At 34.9% G+C, this 19,105-nt stretch overlaps 1 protein-coding gene across 1 annotated transcript; it reads right to left on the bottom strand.

Annotated features, from left to right (window-relative positions):
- Positions 1–13,187: 13,187 nt before the first annotated feature.
- On the bottom strand, positions 13,188–18,832 carry LOC131029488 (laccase-11). Its single transcript, XM_057959991.2, has 6 exons — positions 18,578–18,832; positions 18,190–18,341; positions 17,575–17,819; positions 17,254–17,388; positions 13,603–14,535; positions 13,188–13,506 (listed from the first exon to the last, which is right to left on the bottom strand). Exons 1-6 carry the CDS (start codon positions 18,665–18,667, stop codon positions 13,376–13,378), a joined length of 1,686 nt encoding a protein of 561 aa, XP_057815974.1. The 5' UTR covers positions 18,668–18,832; the 3' UTR covers positions 13,188–13,375.
- Between the last annotated feature and the right edge of the window lie 273 nt (positions 18,833–19,105).

Here is a 19,105-nt window from a genome sequence, read left to right as displayed (position 1 = left end):
ATTGGTTTATCTTGGTATTTTTATATCATTGTGCAATCATGCTTGTGGGTATCTCTCAAGGAGGGAATTAGATTCTATATGCAAATTATTGTAGGTTTAGCAAATATCTACATGATTAACAAGAATGGGCGAATGCAATTAATTAATGGAATTGAGTTAATGTTGGGCATTAACATTGATAAGATTCCCTAATTTGAATTGTTTTATGAGTGATACTTGTTCTTTTATTTTGTGGGTGTGACTTTATTCCCTTAGAAATGCATTGGGCTGTATATTTTGCCTCTGAAGTGTTTCAGAACCATTCTTTTAAACAATTCCTCTTTCTTTCTCTCTTTATATTGAGGTGGCAAGGGACTAGTTTCTGAGTGTGTGCTTGATATCCCCTCGTATCTTTAAGCATTGCATATGTTTATTTTTTAGTTGAATTTTAATTGTTGTGGGATCAGGGTTATGTATAAGTTTTACACATAAAAGATCCCCTGCGTAACTGAGAAGAATCTACCAAATTGCAAACTTGTGTAATTGTAATAAATTGGAAGGCAATTTAGATATGCCAATTCTAACAGGAATACCCTCCTGAGTTGGGTAGAGCTCCAAGTGAAGAAAGCTTAATTAAGCCTTGTTTCTATTGTGTTTTCTTGTCCTTAGCCTATTGATAGGTCAAGTCAATATTGAAGGTTTATTTCCTTGACCTAAAGTGTGATCAAGTCCTTATGGTTGAGGGTTGCAAGAAAAATCACCAACAATATGCATAGAAAGGAAATGTTGATTGATTGTATTATTCAAGTCAACTTCCACGCAGGCCCTTGGATTAACCCTTAAACTTGAAAATTTATCAAAAATATGCTTACACAAAATAAATATGGCCACTTGAGCCACAATATTTTTTAATAAGGGTCTAAATGAAAAATTAAGGAAGGGTAACTCAACCCACACAAGGTAATGTGAGGAGAAGGCCCTTCAAGATGAAAGTTAAAACTCCATGCTTGTAGGTAGCATATTTGTCCACAAATAACCTAGGTGTTGTATTGTAAAATGACCTGAACATGATCTGTTGATTTAAACATGCATGAAACATATCCTTTACCAAGGCCTCTTAGGGCTTCTATCTCCCAACTTTGATTTTCCAAGTTTAAATGATCCCACTTTTTAAATTCTACCTTAGAAAGGATGCCTTTAATTAAAAACAAGATAACAATTCTATTTTGACATTTAGTAATAATTTCAATAATGTCATCAATGTTGGTTAATAGATTTTTCCTTTTGAAATAGACAGATTTTTCATTCTATTAGCCTAGGAATGAGGGCAAAAATTTTAACATTAGTTGGGTTATTTATTTGTTAACTTCCCTCTGAAAGCTCCTTTTCATATCAAATTTTAGATTTTTAGAATTATAAATTGGGGTACACTTTTAAATATAAAGAAAGAAAAGGTGAGTAACATTTACTCATAGCCATGAAATAAATGCGATATAAGATCAACAACAAATTAAAATGGATCTTTCGAACAACTACCAAATACAAGTTGAAATATCAATAATTATGAATATAACCAATTTTACACGATATTTCCAACACAAATTGAAATATTGGTGAAACATATAAAGCTTTTGAATATGATACTTCACCACACTAAGAAAGGAGATGAATGCTTAGTTAATGGATACTATATTCAGACAGAAAGGTGATAAACAAATATTAGTTTAGAACACATACTTGCAGCAAATATCATGACATGAACATCCAAATTTACACATGCACACATACTTGCAAATCCTTTCAAAATGGAAAAATAATTATTTTTTCCTCCTTCTAATTGAGTCTCACTATCAAACATATGATGGAGATAAAAAATTTGGATCCTTTAAATATCTTTTGGTTACATATTTAAAGACTTACAAATGGAACCATCACAAAGTCTTGAAACCACTTATTTAAAAAATAAATTAAAAAGTTTAATACAAATTGAAACATTATAAAATTTCTAATGCCTTTTAAATAAAATAAACTAAGGCTGAGGTGGAAGGCCTTGTAGACCTATGTTGGCTCCATCCATCAATTCTTGTTGGGTAACTATTGCTTTGGCTTTGAAGTTCTTGAGTGCTTGACTGACAACTAGGATCTCAGTGTGTTGAAGTGTGATGATGTTCTTAGTTATCAGCTTTCATAATATCTTATTTCTTTTGATATTATCTATCTTGGCTGTGAAGGATGGATGAGTTTCATACCAAGATAGAGCTACATCAATCTTTTCCAATTCCTTCACTATATCCTTGTAAAAGGCCCATTCACCAAATAACGCTTCTATTTTTTCTCAAACTCCTCTTTTAGCTCTTCCATTGTTGCATCATTGGCATTATCCTTTGTCTTCAATTAACATTTATTATTTGAAATTTCTTTGATAGCCTCAAAAGTGATTCACTTTTGAGAGAAGAGTGGTCGTGAGTTGAATGTTAGGTGCTGACAAGGTAATGAAAGCCTAGAGTGATATCATTTTTTGACAATCCATAATATTTCTTTGTGCTATTTTTGAATTTAATTGTCTATGTTTATTTGCATCACAATTGAATCCAAAAACAACACAAAGAAATGAAAATCTAGTTGGGTCCCATAGGAGGTTTTCAAACTCACAATTATTTTTGAGCCTAGTCTTAGAGTCTTTTGGCAACTTTTTCTTCTTATTTGAAGGTTGAAATATCTAAAGTTTTGACTTGTGAGTCAGAGCCTAACAATGTTGTGGGAAACTTGTTGGCTCTCAACCACGATTTTGAAACCAATTGAAGACACCACCAACAAAAGAAACTTGGAGTCTTGAAAGAAACACTCTTCTTGAAAATACAACCTTTCAAAAGAAAACAAGGTTTCGAGAACCTTGACAACCTAACACATTTTTAAAAAGACAAACATTTTTAAAGTAAAGTTGTTGGGGTGGATCAAGAAGGGAATACTAAAGGCTTTGTTGGGTGGTTGTGAAAACCCCATTGGTACTCGACAATGGATTTGTAACCACCCTAAAAGGCCAAAGCATGGTAAAATACTTAAGTGCTTAATGTTTTAAAAAGATTTTAATGGGATCTTAGAGGAATGGAGAGATCCGATAAAGATTGCTAGGGACTTAAAAGTTTCATTTAAATGGGTAAAATATAATTTTTAATAGGGGACCAAATGCAAAAGAAGTTAATGAAACTTTGTCCTTACAATTTAAACCATACAAATTCAAAATAAAAGATTGAAACACTATGTCAAACCACATGATCAATTTGATGTTTTGCATTAGACAACTAGTAGAAGTTAAGGCTCCAATAGATGATGATGATGATGATGATGATGATGATGATACTAAGGTTTTTGGTTAAATACTTTGTCTTTGGAATACAATAATGTCATTTTTACATTAAGTAAAATAACTTCTCAAACCATATAAAATATGCTTTTAGCCCTTTTAGTGAAAGAAAAGAGAAAAAATGTAAGTTATGAAAGTTGATTCTGTTGGAATCCAAGAACACTGAGAGGGGTGGGGAGGGGAATCAATGTTCTGCCAATTAGAATATTATTAGCCTTATTAACAAATCCACTTATTACCAATATGCATAAAATAAAGTAACAACAAGTAATATTAATGCAACCACATGAATCAACACCATAACACAAAGATTTATACATGGAAAACCTCAAAGAGGAAAAACCATGGTGGGATTGGAGACCAACAATATCTATCAACTGGCCAACTGAATAAATATTACAAGAGGGTCCTGCACATGCAAGAAGGCACACTACCTAGAGCACACTAACTATAGATCCAATGATCTGGATTACAAACAAAAATTGAACTCTGAATGTGCATCTTCTATGCTGGATTAGTTTTGGTTTAAGCACTATCTATACCGGTTATACTGTAACCTCCCTTACCGGTAGCTTAGATCACTTCCCAAACCTCTAGACAAATAATCAAGATCGATTACAAATCTTTACATTCACATTCTATCAATCAAGATCTCACTCACATACCATCACATAACCTATCGCATCTCTTATCTGTCATATCCACAAAATGAATTGACCCAAGCCGACTTATATACCTAATTACATGAATAAACACAAATGCCTTATGAGAGTTTACAACCATATTTCAAATGATAAGACACATGTCAGCCCAAACAAAATATAAACATGAAACAATATGACCGTTTCCACTTCCACGCTTGTTGAATCAATCTCCTATGTCGGCCTCAGAATACCGGTTCCAAGTTTGTCAGTTACATGCCTGTCAGTTCCCTGAATGCCTATGAAGTGAATGTCAGTTACCTTGATTGTTGGATCTCCCATAAAGTGTGTTGCCAACAATGACAACTCCTATAACCCGGATGAGTGTCGATTGCCAACAATCTCCCCCTTTGGCATTGATGGCAACACTCGTGTGAAATTGATCGTTGTAGTGTTGTACCGGTTCCTGTCCAAAATCTAATCTCCCAAAATTGATCTCAGAAGGCTACTCCCCCTAAGATATACATTACTTCTTATGTCCCTTCAAAAATTTTACATCCACCTCTCCCCCTTTGACAACAATGCCAAAGGCCGGGGCAAAAAAAAGGAAATCAATGAAATTTTGTACAAATCAAAATTGTGAATTATACCAGATCTAAATGTACTTGAAAATATCTGGATAAGAACCCTTTCAAAAATCCCAAACAAGTATCCCAATCGGATTTTAAATTTCCCAAGATTGATACTAACCCGTTTAGAATGTAAGCGTGCAATTCTTCTTCTTTTAGGGTTGCGGTGTGGACATATTCATTTGCTCCATACATTCCTTCTTATGAAGTAACAAAGTATTAAGTCGAGGACTTACCAAACCTCTCAATTCTCTAGCCCACCGGATTAATTTATTCTTTTCTTTCTCCAGGACTGAAATTTTAGACTCAAAAAGAAAAATTAGACCATCAACAAAGTTGGTCAAAGATTCAGTATCATCAAAAGTGACTACAAGTTGTTCCAATTTGTCCTTATCTTCCTTAATCTTATTATCCAGGTCTGTTGTTAGTTTAGTTTTGTTAGTGCAAGACCGGTATATGCGACTACATTGATGAAGAGTTTCATGAATCCTTTTCATCTCTTCTGTCAGCTTAGCTTTGTCAGATGTGATCATATTATCACAGGTGACATTTCTAGTTGTATTATACCTTTACACCAACTGTTGGTTTGACACTTGTTGAAGAGTTTTATACTCTTCTGCAATATGCTCAGTTAAACCTTTCAACTTACCAAATGGACTAGCAACCTAATATATCTTGCATTCAGGTGCAAACTACTGCAAAATTGGAATAGCCTTCTCAATAACCTGTTTATCCTTTGATCCTTCCTTCCTCAATTTCTAAGACACAACAAACATCAATTCAAAACTGCTCAGTTGCTCAATATTCTTATTCCCAAAATGACCAAAATCTTCTTGACTAGATGAGTCAAGTGCCAACAACGAGGGACCAACAATTGGTGAGGGTGTCAGTACCCGTACTTCAATTTGTTCATTCTGACCTTTCTCATCTGCCTTTTGCTCAACTGCATCCTTTACCTTCTCCTCAGAACTGGTGGCTTCGCCACTTGGTGTAGCTATTTCTGTAGCCTCCACCTCATGAATTTTAAGTGTGTCAAAAAACATCAATTACTGGAGGAGGATTGTCTTGTACTGGTATGTTGATCTCTACATCATGTATATGTGTTACTATCGGAGGAATGTCATCAGATATTTTCTGTTCCAAAACTAGTGGATCTCCACCTAGTATACCTTTACCCTTAGCATTAACTGGGATGTCTAGAATGTTCGACTTAGGCAGTGTATCCGGTGATGTAAAGAAACTTGGTTTATCAACAAAAAACTTAACCCAAGCGTCATGAGTTTCCTTGACAATCTCATTTAGTCTTCCCACCATAAGATTTATATATCTTTGTCTACTCCGGAAAATTATTTTGTTAGCAAAATCTAGACACTGCCGCATCTCTTCTTCAATAATAGCACCACAAACAGTTAATAATTCTTGAACCTTTATATTTTTGTCTTCCTCAATAGTAGATAACCTCCTAGCATATAACTTGTTATATAAATCTATTGGTATTTGCTTCTCAATCTCAAGTAAAGCTTTCTTATATATGTCTAAGTATAACAAAACTGATTCTTCTATTTCCATTTTCTCTTTATCATCCATATCACCATAATAGTGTTGTATGTTACTCAAAATAACATCCTTTGTGATTTGATCAATTAGTTCAACAACAAAAAGTGGGCCAATAACCTTAACACTTTTACTAGATTCAAGAGTTTTATCTAGATCTGTTTTCTTCTTCTTACCGAGGGTGGGAGAAGACTCCTTGGCTAGTTTTCTTTTCTTAGTAGGCTTCCCCTCCTTCAAAATTTTCTTCCGTGTTGCTAGAGGAGTGACTTTAGTTTTCTACAACTTCCCTTCCTTGGGCTTCATCCTCTAAATCCTCATGTAGATCTTAGGAATCTTTGGGGTTTCATCCTCAGTCTTAGAACCAGATTCAATAGGAGCAATAAAGGTCTCTCATTTCTTTCTCTTCGATATACCCTTGTCGGTTTTTGCTTCCGGAGAAGCTTGTATAGCTGCCAGAGGAGATGTCTCTGCCAAACTAATGATTTGTTTGATCTCAGAAGACATCTTCTGGACAACCTGTCCAACCTTCTTTATTTGTCCTTCCCTTTTCTTCTTATTGAAACCTATCTTCACTTTAGGTTCCTTTTGCTTTGCAGTACCATTTTTCTCCTTCTCATCACCTGGGGTATCTATAAGCATCTTGGCATAGAGATCCAAGATCCGTGCATCAACCTCATAGCCCATTTCAGTAACCCAGATAGTTATAGGTTGCACTGCCTCCATTAAGGTTTCATCCTTCTTCACCATGAAGCATATGTCGGTAGAGTATTTGTCAACTATATGCTTAGATATCCTTTCCCTCTTCTTCATCGCTTTCTGAAATGATTTGAAATAAACCCACATAATGGAGTCTCTGTGCAATCCCAAATTCCTCAAGGCATCCTTATTTTGTTTTCCTACCGGTATATCAAAGGCCCATTGCCTCTTACCAGATCCTGATATCTCATTTAAAAGGAAAAGCATGAAATAGACAATGAGATTCCCATAGTGGAATATACCTTTCATTTCTCCCTTAATCTTTCCCAAATTTGAAATCAATTCATCACACATCCACTGACATAGATCATATTTCACATTTTCCTTTACCATCTTGTGTGCACAGTAGATACAGGAACTAGAAATAGAGTTTAGCCGGTTGGATTGATTTACCTTGTATCCGATCACCATGCTTGCAAATTAAATGTCTTTATCCCTGATGGTGCTAATCTGCATTGACCGGTTGTCAAAGGTGGCACTGGTTAGCTTGTTCACTTCATTGTTTAGAATCTTCCTCTTTCTCGGTGTCTGCCCGACCTGGGGTAAACCAGTGATAGCACGAATCACCTCCTTGGTGATTTTGTAGGGTCGGTCAAGCCACATGAACTTACCATGGACTTAGCTCAATACATACCGAATCATCTCATCCTCGAACTTGGACATCTCCAGAATATCGGTGAAACCCCGATCCTTCAGAATTTGAAATTTCGGTTTGATCAATCCATCCTTGTTCAACAAAGTGGACAAGTACATTGATTTAATCTCCGATGATCCTAGATCCTCCAGAGTGCAATAAATATGTGCTCTCACATCTTCCCAATAAAAAACTCTATTAGGAACCCTAGAAAATGCATTGATTGAGTCATCGACCTTTGCAATTTGAGGGCATTGCTTGAATTCCAGACGTGGATTCAATCCTTAATGTCCACCACAACAGGGGTAGCCACATCTACCGGAGCAGGAGCAGATCCAGAAGTCATCTCGATTTTCAGAAAAGTAGTGTGAAAAACAAATAAAATACCTCTCAACCTAAGCCGGTGAAAACCTTTGAAAATCTGCTAAAAAAATACTGGAAATTGCTGGAAAATGCTCTTAATCGCCTTGAACTCGCTTCACTTCACTCTTCTTCACTCTGAGTGCTGTGTGATCAAAAATGAAGAAACTTATCCTTTTTATCATGTGAAACCCTAATTTCTTATTGACATTAATGCATGCCGACATATCATACTGGATTCAAAATCCAATATCTCAGCGCTGGTTATCCTCCAAATTGACTTCACCAAGATCTGAAACAAGGTTTCAGACCTCTACTGGGTGTAATGTAGAATCTATCATTCATTTGCCTCCCCCTAAGGCTAATTCTTTAGTTACTGAATGTGCTCCTTGCCAGTGCAGGAACATTATGCTCTACCGGTTGAGTAACCGGTGAATTTTCCTTTGTCAATTGATCATCAGATTTCCTAACCCACTATTTAGCATGAGCTTGCTAGATTTCATCAACCTTTTGCTTTCCCTTCTCATTGGATGTGTCATTCCCTTCTGGTGTATTCTCGCTTCTGCAATATTTAGCAATGTGTACTATTTTTGTTGCATGCATAGCAAGTAACATTGTTTATCTAGAATTACCTTGTTGAGTCCTTGACTGTTCTTTGACCTACATTGATTAGCCACATGTCCAAACTTTCCACATGCATGACATCTCACATTCATTCTACAATCTTCTGTCCTATGACCATACTTCTTACAATTTGAACACTGACCAAGAACTGCATTATGATTCTGATTTGCTTTATTCTTGCATTGAATTGCTCTGTGACCAAACTTATTACAAACAAAACATCTACCATTAAATTTGTGTGCATTGGTTTGCCTTATCGGTGAATTCAGATTTCAATTGTCTGGTAGATTCCCCTAATTTGCAGTACCAGAGATTTATCCATGCTCAAATCCAAGACCTCTAGTGTCTCCAGTGTCTCTTTGATCCTTCAATAATTCATCAAGCCTTGCAGAACTAACCCTGAAATTTTCTTTGTATTCATTTGCAGCATCCAGATCACTTCATAAGACTATGACCATTCTTTCCAACTCTTGCTCATTGTTTTGAGATTGCACCAATTCAGTTCTCAACACATCATTCTCATGCATTAGCCTAATGCATTCCTTAGATCCATCTTTCAGAGATATAGTAATATTTTCTTCATTCTTCTTCCGGTCTTCAATCTTCTTGGACATCCTCATGGTCATGGCTTGCATTTCATTCTTCATGACATTATTCTCCTGACTCAACTTCTAACATAATTCCTTAAGGGAATTCTTCTCTTCATTATCTAGATTTTGTAAAAGTTCCTTCCTTTTAGCCCAAGCAGATGATAACCTCTCCTATAGGGTAAGGATAAATTCCTTTGCAAAATTCAACTCATCTTGTAGCTTCAAGCTCTTCAACCTTTCAATATCATAGTCTTCAAGTGCTACTTCAAGTTCCTTCTGTAGACTCATCTCCATAGATTCTGGATACAAGATCTTCCTAAAGTTGTTAGACTTATTCCGAGGCACCAACCTCTGATACCAATTGTTGGAATCCAAGAACATTGAGAGTGGGGGGGGGGGGGGTGAATCAGTGTTCTGCCGGTTAGAATATTTTTAGCCTTATTAACAAATCCACTTATTAACCGGTATGCACAAAAGAAAGTAACAATAAGTAATATTAATGCAACCACATGAATCAACACCATAACACAAAGATTTATATGTGGAAAACCTCAAAGAGGAAAAACCACGATGGGATTGGAGACCCACAATATCTATCCACTGGCCAACTGAATAAATATTACAAGAGGGGCCTGCACATGCAGGAGGGAACACTGCCTAGAGCACACTGCTCATCGCAAAAGGAGCCTCACTGACTATAGATCCAATGAACTGTATTACAAACAAAAACTAAACTCTGAATGTGCATCTGCTATGCTGGATGAGTTCCGGTTTAAGCACTGTCTATACTGGTTATACTGTAACCTCCCTTACTGGTAGCTTAGATTGCTTCCCAAACCTCTAGACAAATAATCAAGACCAATTATAGATCTTTACATTCACATTCTATCGATCAAGATCTCACTCACATACCATCACATAACCTATCGCATATCTTATCTGTCATATCCGCAAAATGACCTAACCCGGACTACTTATATACCCAATTACATGAATAAACATAAATGCCTTATGTCGTCTTACAACCATATTTCAAATGATAAGACACATGTCGGCCCAAACAAAATATAAATATGAAACAATATGATCGTTGTCGCTTCCACGCTTGCTGGATCAATCTCCTGCATTGGCCTTAGAATACTGGTTCCAAGTTTTCCGGTTACATGCCTATCAGTTCTTTGAATGCCGGTGAAGTGAATGTCGGTTACCTTGATTGCCAAATCTTCCATGAAGTGTGTTGCTAGCAATGACAACACCTATAACCCGGATGAGTGGAAATTGCCAACAAATTCTTAACATGAGAATGCATTATATTTTTTTGATGGAGGTTTGTCCACAAATTTATTTTTGCTACCCAATACGGGAGCATGAAAACCTCTTCAGCTAAGAGCCAAGGACTGAGGGGTATCTATTCCGCCAAATCCGCATGGGGCACGATCCTGACCTCATCCCTTTTTGATGTCGGAGCCTTGAACTTAGCAATACTTGATCTCTTGTGGGCTCATTAAGAACCATTCAACTTCACCAGCAGACCAAGGGCCCATTTATAGAATGCATTATATTAGAAAGAATAATGACCAAAAAAGAAAAATTTAATGTTATTACTATAACAAAAAGGATCACACAACTTGGACTTGTAGAACTCAAGCCAATGATGTTGTTAAGGAAAAAATAAAAAACAAATCACATGATGCTAACTTAGCCTATGTTGACAATTATGTTGAGAATGAGGATCCACTAGATGATGTTTTTGTCGAAAATTATTATTTTGAGCCTCCAAGATTGGAGGTTAGAGGATTTTTCACCATCTCAAGCCAACTTCTCACTCAAAGCATAATTTATTTCTCTTATTTTTTTTATGTTAACAAAATTGAAGAATGAATATATTGTAAAGTTTGGTTTTTGAAGACATAAGGGATTTGGTGAATTTAATATGAATTGATATTCAATTGGTTGAGGAGTTTGTAGATCTAAGAAATTATACCCTTTTGAGGGTCATGAGACAACTTGATGGAACATTGTGAATGGTTCCAAATGGATTGTTGTATGATAATTTGAGGAATTTGTGATTAAAGAGCTCGTAACCTAAGAAAATATTTCAACTAGGGAGCTAGACCCTTTTAAAAATTTTAAGATAACTTGAAGGAGTTACACTTGATTAAAGATTTTTTTTTAAGAAAATATTTCTAAAAAATTATGTATTTATCTATTTCAATTAGTAAGTCTTGTTGTATGAAATGTAAATTTATAGGGGGGTATTAGAATATTAAGATTTATATTAACAAAGTTACGCTAATGACTTGTTTATTTTTATTATTTAATAATTAGTTATAATTTCATAAGATGGTAATTTAGAAAATTATATTAGAAAGACTTTAGAGAAGTCATATTGTAATACATTCCTACATGTGGTCTTAGTGGGATATAAAAGATGGTTTTAAAACTATCTCATGGCTGCATTGCATTCAATCCAAATCCAATGATGGTTTGGGGCTTCTTGACCCCATGACATAAGGGATTTGTCTTTTTGCTAAATGGATAGTTAGGGTTGTTGAGGGAGAGGAACCTTGGAAGTGTTTGGTTCAACATAGAATTAACCTAGCTATTGTAAAATGGAAATGGCACCAAGTTAGATGGGTTGACAAATTACTTCTTACTCCCTTTTTCTATACGACAGCTTCTTTCTCTTTGCAATCCATCTGGAAGGCTTGGCAATTAGTTTGCAAATTTCTAAATTGAAAAAAATTCTCCGTACAACATGGGTTCAACTTTGCTTCCTTACCCATCTGGTGGAACAAGTTAATTTAATAGAATAAAAAAACCCTTGTTGTTACATTTCATAGACAAGCATTCTTTATATTTAAAATAGGAGTGAGAAAGTTCAATGCTATATGAGATTTTATACTTTAGATTGGACCTATTGGCAAAAATCACAGAGTATGTTTCAGTTAAACAATTATGAAGGGTTCTTGATTTTTGTCATATCTTTGGTGCTAGTTGAATTGACATGAAGCTTTGAACCCCGTTACAATGCAATTTTGGCAAAGATTGGTTGTGGCTTTATAAGTTCCCCTTCTATTACTTCTCTCTAAAGAAAATTTATTTGAGCCTCCTTCCAAATATTCCATTAAACCTAAGATTGAACCAAAAATGGAACTTTAGGTTTCGTGAATAGTTATGGAGGAAGTTGAGTGCTTGAATATGAAGGTCTAAAGCTGAGGCTAACGCTCAACTGCTGGTTTGGAAAATCCTACATTTCAAACTACCTGTCGTCGATAGGTAGGTAGTTTGAAATGAATGATGGTTCAACCAATCAAGTGTCCTTTTTGTCAGTGTCATGAAAGACTTAGACATATTTCTCGGTATTGTTTCTATGCTAAAAATATGGAAGGCTATTGTCAATCATTTCCGTGTTTTTTTTTTATAATGGTTTTAGTTGGAAAGTTGCTATTTTCGGTTATGGTCTTCATAATAATGTGGTGGTAGATTCTTTGAAGCACAATATTTTACTTAATATCTGGAAAGGCAAGTTTTTGCTTTGTTTCCTAATCATTCATTTGTCAAGAAGTAGAAATGCTAAAGTTTTACGCCAGCATCCATTTCCAAATTGTCTTGCTTGTTTTTCAATTAGATCGAGCTAAAAACAATGTTCTTTTAGACAAGATCAAACTCTAATTCCTTTAGCTACATAGAGAAACTATCATCTGCTCCACACAATTGCAAAGTTTTTAAAAATCTAGATAGTAATTTGTGTTACTGTTTAGTTTTGAACAACTCCTTTTGTAGGCCTTTGGCCAGTTATATCTGTTATTTCAATTTGAAGACTCAGTTTGTTTGAGAAGATTTTAGTGATATGATTGGTTTTTCTTCTTTAGATGATCTTCATACATTATTTCAATAAAAGAAAACTCAACAATAAGTTATATGATTGATTCTTCTTCATACATTATTTCAATAAAAGAAAATTCAACAATATTATTATCATTTTATATTAATATTATGCCAATTTTTCCAACAGCGTAAGCATAGATAACTTGGGTCAGTTAACACAGAATATAAGAAATCCATTATCATTATCATTCATAATAATAATTACTTTGCTTTGCTTCCAAAGCAATTTTCCGATTACTGGGGGCATTTAGGCCGATACAAAACTTATTGCACAGTCGTTTAGACCTTTTAATTCATGTTTCTTATTTGAAACTTCATATACTCAAATATAATCCCTCAAACTCCTGGCATGACTAGCATTTGGGAAGATCATTTGGTGGAGGCAATATGGATTGATTGGGTCCATTCCCATTTTCCACCACGAAAGCCATCTTCAATCCCCAAGTTGTGTGCACTTCCAGATGACAATGCATGAACCACACCCCTGTGTGCATATCAATTTCACAATCATATTGACAGAAATATACAAAACAAATCAAGGGAAATGATACAAAAGTGAAAAAATATGGTGTATACCCACCTGGATTGTCAGCTGTGAATCGGATGGCACTCCACCCACCTGTTGGCACTGCCACTGTATTACGCTCTGGAGGATCAACTAAATTGAAGTTTTTTGGGTCTTTAATGGGGTCATAGTTGCCGAAACCTGATCCAACAATGAAGAAATTGAAGCCATGGAGATGGATTGGATGGTTATCTGCTGTCAGAACGCTGGTGTCCTGAAGCACCAACTGAACTTTTGAATTGTATGATAAACGAGTGAGTCTTGTTCCTTTGGATGCAATCAGATTCTTTGGTGGGATGCCTGTGTAATTGAAGGGCGTGGGAGGTTTGTCTGGAAAATCTGTGGTGAAAACCCCTGTGATGTTTTGAAAATGTGCTTGCAGGAGGGCAATTGTGGGCATTACAAAGCTCACATTGTTGATTGCTGCAGAAATACGGCTGCCATTTATGCAGGTCGTGCAGGAATCTATTGCCAGACCCACTGTGAAAAACAGAGTGCGGTCTACTGTCTGTGGGACTTTTGCAGGGTATTGGGCAGAATTTAGGCTTCTGAGAGCGTTGTTGAAATTGGTGGCGGATGAGGTATCCTTTGGGGAGGGAATTTGGGGCATTGCAATGGTGTTGGAGGAGAAAGATGAATTGGGTGCAATCATATATTGCAGGATTGCAGTGGCGGTTCTGTTATCTACGGGAACAGGGGCATCCATGTAGGTGCGAGCTGCCATGAAATACCTTCCGGGTTTTTGGTTTGCTTGGAGTAAAACGTTTGTGGTTTGTCCCGGAGCAATCACCACTGATTTGGTGTCAAATGACTTGGTGTAAACTGCGTCTACCTCCACCACTTTGAGTTTGTGACGGGCAACATCGAAGAAGAGTTCGTCATTCAAGGCAGCATTGATTATTCTCAGTAAGTAGGTCTTCCCCTGCTGCACTGGAATTACAAATGTATCTGCAGCAGAAGAATGTTGGGTTATATAGCACTTCATAATTTGCTGTCAAAACTTAAAACTTATATAATGTTGAGAGAAGGAATGGATTGGAATCTATCACATTGGACGATCTATTTTTGAGTTTACAGATGGTTTATAGTATATGAAACTATTTTAGATGGTTTATAGTATATAAGACTACTCCAAATTTCTAGTATGCAGGGGTTTCAAATTGAGCTTCTGATACAAAACATGCATACTAGTTTGAACAATCTAATGTTGCCTTGTTGAGGTGGAAATTACGCCTCATACAAATAATTATAACACGTGTTTTATTTTTATTATAGATGTTTTTGGGTTTACATATGGTTTACAGTATATGAGGCTATGCTATACAAAGGCATGCACACTCTACCTTCACAAGATTTGAACCTTTGACTTCTTTTTCACAAATTCAAGTTTTCTACTATTAGACCAACAAAATAACTTAAGCAATCTAATAGTGGTTTATGTGTGGATTGGATCCTACCTATATTCTATTGAAGGCCATATTAAGATAGAAATTAGGCCCCATACAAATAATAACAACAAATGATATATATATAGAGAGAGAGAGAGAGAGAGAGCGAGAGAGAGAGAGAGAGAGAGAGAGAGAGAGAGAGAGAGAGAGAGAGAGATTAGGCCCCATACAAATAATTACAACAAATGATATATATATATATATATATAGAGAGAGAGAGAGAGAGAGAGAGAGAGAGAGAGAGATATTTCAAGTTAGACTATTTATTTTAGTATATAGATGAGATTATGGGGGATTCCTAGAGCAATACATATTTTAAGTTTTAAGTTTTATTTTATCACTTTTTGAAATTATTGACTATTGACCATTAAACTATGTACACAATAACTATTATATTCTTTATGATAAAATATTTTACTATTTTAGATGATACTATTCTCATGTCATTCAAAGTTGTAGTTTTATAATATCATCTAGATATATTTAGTTCATTTCAAATGTGATACTCATGGTTTATAATTGAATTTGAGTAGAATTATGCTAATGATTCGTAACATAATTAAGAAGCACATCCACCTAATTTTGTATACGAAGGAGATTTGGTTGAAGTGGTTAGTAATGTACTTATCTTAGCATGTCTTTTATAGGATCTCCCTTTAATATGCTTCTTCTTGTTAGAGAGAGGTTATACAAGGGGTATGTTGCACTTAGTACACTTGAGAGACTATGTATCTAACCCGATTTTCAAGATGCCAAAATATGATTGTGTATCTTCAAAACTTTCCTGTCACCAACAATCTTTTATGGTTGTGAGATTTGGTTACTTGGATTTCATTGTATTAGTTGGGCTAAGTTGGCAATTCTTATTTTCATGTTGTCCAAAATCTTGGGTGCATAACAAATCAATGTCACATGCAATTTTTAGGAAGAAATAAATGACATTCGTCTTCTTTGTATTTAGTTATTTTTTTTGTAGTCATGTTGCTCTAATGATTAAGATGAGTGACATATAGAACAATTGGTTTAATAGCTATCCATTAAAGGCTCTTCAATAATCTATGAAGTTATATAGACAAGGGATTAAGAACACTTGTTATGCCCAATGTATGGTGTCTTGCAAGGAATTGCTCTTAATGTCAACTATTTGAACCTTGTAATACATTTTCTATCAATGTCACATGTTGAAAAGAGATATTCATAATGTTAGCAACACAACAATTGTCATAAAAAATGCAACAATACTTGAAGCAATTAATTCATATAGAAGATGGACTTATTATTTCTTCCATGTACACTACACTATGCTTGCTTTTGGTTTGAGATTTTCTTTGGGTCAATCATAGGCATGCTCTCATCAACTTTGCATGGAGCACTTTATCCCAAGATATCAATGCACTTGTAGACTGTATAATAATGAATCGAATTTATTAGAACAATTTCTATTTAGCTTTCTATTGTATCATGAGATTAGTGGCAAGATCTACTATCTTTTTAGTAAAAAACACAAATCTCTACAAAATCTTATTTATTATAATTATAGAACATGTATAACTCTATTCTTCATAAAGATTAGCCATTACAATTTTAAAACTATCAATTCAACCTTTTTTCTCAATATTCATTTTCATATTTCTTTCTCCAACCTTAATTTTATAAATACAAATAAATTCATTTTAAATAATAACTTATCTTATTTCTAATTTATTGTTCTTTTTATTTTATATATCTATATAATTAATATTGTGATTTTATGTTTCAATTCCTTAAGAAGTTAGAGGAGCTCTTGTTTATTTATTGTTTAATATCATTTTCAAAGATACTTTTAACATCTTCCAAATGGTGTCTTTTAAATATTTTTATTTTTAGTTAAAAAATTAAATTTTTTATTCTTCAATTTCATCATTAAATTTGTGGAATATTTTTTAATAATAGAAAATTAAATGATTTAGTGTTCGTTTGAAAATAATTATATAGCTCATATTATGATTTAAATTTTAAATTTTACTATAAAATGTTATAATTATTTTTAAAAATAATAAAATAATAATTTTAAGGAGGAGCTTCTTAATATATTTCTTTGTATTGTTTGAAAATATTATGAACATTTCACAAGCAAGCCAGTAAATAATTTTAAAACTTTAAGCCCAAAATTTTTAAGAAACATTATAAAAAACAACTTTAAAAAGAAAAGAAAAAATGATATACCCTTAATTCTTACCTTTGGTAGGACATGTGAAGGTGCCTAGTGGGCCTGGTTTTCCATTAATGGTGTGAGTATCAGACACATTGGGAGCTCCTCCTGATTTCATTGCCTCATTTATAACAGCCTCCACATCTGCGTTCCACCATTCTCCTGCACCCAAAACAACTTACAATTCAGCACTGCTCCACCATAGAAAGCCCGCACGTTGCAGTTAATTTTCCTGCTACTTAAGCGTTTCCAAAAGAAACCCTAACTCAGTACCAATATTATGCTCTAGAGTAATCATGAAAACAAATCAAATAAATTTCAATAGTAGATTAACCCCCTTTCACTGACCTAGCATCACTGTGATTTCCTTATGGGGTTTGGGGAATGGATAAGACACATTTACTTTGGGTAAAATAACAATGGGTCCATAGACTGTTGCTCTCAACCAGAGAATATGAGCATGCCAGAAGAGTGTTCCTCTTTGTCCAGTGATAGTAAAGTTGTAAGTATAGGACTGCCCAGTTTGAACTGGGCATTGAGTGATATAAGCAGGCCCATCAGCCCAACCTGTCCTCAGCTGCCTTATTCCATGCCTTCAATAACAAGTCCAACCATAATTTATACCCATTAGAAAGCATACTCAAATCTCAAACAATAGTAGTAACACTACAGCTCATACTTATCTTCAATAACAATTCCAACCATTATTCATACTCATTACAAAGCATACACAAATCTCAAACAATAGTAGTAACACTACAGTTCATACTTATTCTATGCCTTCAGTAACAATTCCAGCCATCATTCATACCCATTACAAAGAATACACAAATCTCAAACAATAGTAGTAACACTACAGTTCATACTTATTCCATGCCTTCAATAACAATTCCAACCATTATTCATACCCATTACAAAGCATACACAAATCTCAAACAATAGTAGTAACACTACATTTCATACCAGTGTATAGACATATTGTACTTCAAATGATTGGTGACGTTGATGAGCACTGTGTCACCCTCTCTAGCATATATAGTTGGCCCAGGGAACTGCCCATTCACTGTGACAATGGACTTTGCATGACACAGTCTGCTAACATTCTTCAATTGTATCTGCACAACCAGTCCAAACCCACTCACAGTTTCATATAATCAACACAAATTTCAAGTCTTCCTAAACAAACCCAATACAAAAACATGCAACTCTAGACAAACCCAATAAAGAAACAAACCCAACACAAAAGCATGCAACTTTAGACAAACCCAATACAAAAACATGCAAAAACATTCAAAAATATGCAACTCTAAACAAACCCAAAACAAAAACATGCAAAAAAGATGAAACCCACGTCGAATTTGTAATTCTTGAGTTTCCCCTCTACAGTTGCAGCTGAAACCAAAAGCAGCAGCACCACAAACATAGAACAAACAGCCGACATTACTGCTCTCCAATTGATTGCAGAGAATGAATGTCCTGCCACCTGTCTTTGCTTCTAGTTTAGTCTCTGCTAAGTACTTGAGTTGCTCTCTTTTTGTACCTTTCTCTTTATAAAGCTCACAGCAGTAAGCAACGTAATACACAATACTTGATGCCTAAGCCCCATGCATAACCACAGTGCCACTAGCTCTGGTTTAATAATTTTATTTCTTACTTTTGAGTTGTTGAGGTGGTTCATCTGAAATTGTGCTAGTTTTGTGCTAGTTTTTTCAGTAAGATCCATCTATTAACATGATTGAGATGATCCGTCTAAACACGCCGAAACTTAAAGTATCGTGTTTAAGCTGAATCCATTTGCTATCAATTTGCCTGAATACAAGGACAAGTATTCCACACACAACTAACCCGATCTTTGTATAGAACATTACTGTAGATCCCA

The sequence above is a fragment of the Cryptomeria japonica genome, chromosome 4 (genome assembly GCF_030272615.1).
Source record: "Cryptomeria japonica chromosome 4, Sugi_1.0, whole genome shotgun sequence".
Lineage (NCBI taxonomy): Eukaryota > Viridiplantae > Streptophyta > Pinopsida > Cupressales > Cupressaceae > Cryptomeria > Cryptomeria japonica.
The sequence above is the reverse complement of the archived record's forward strand: the minus strand, read 5'-3'. Positions and strand labels throughout refer to the sequence as shown.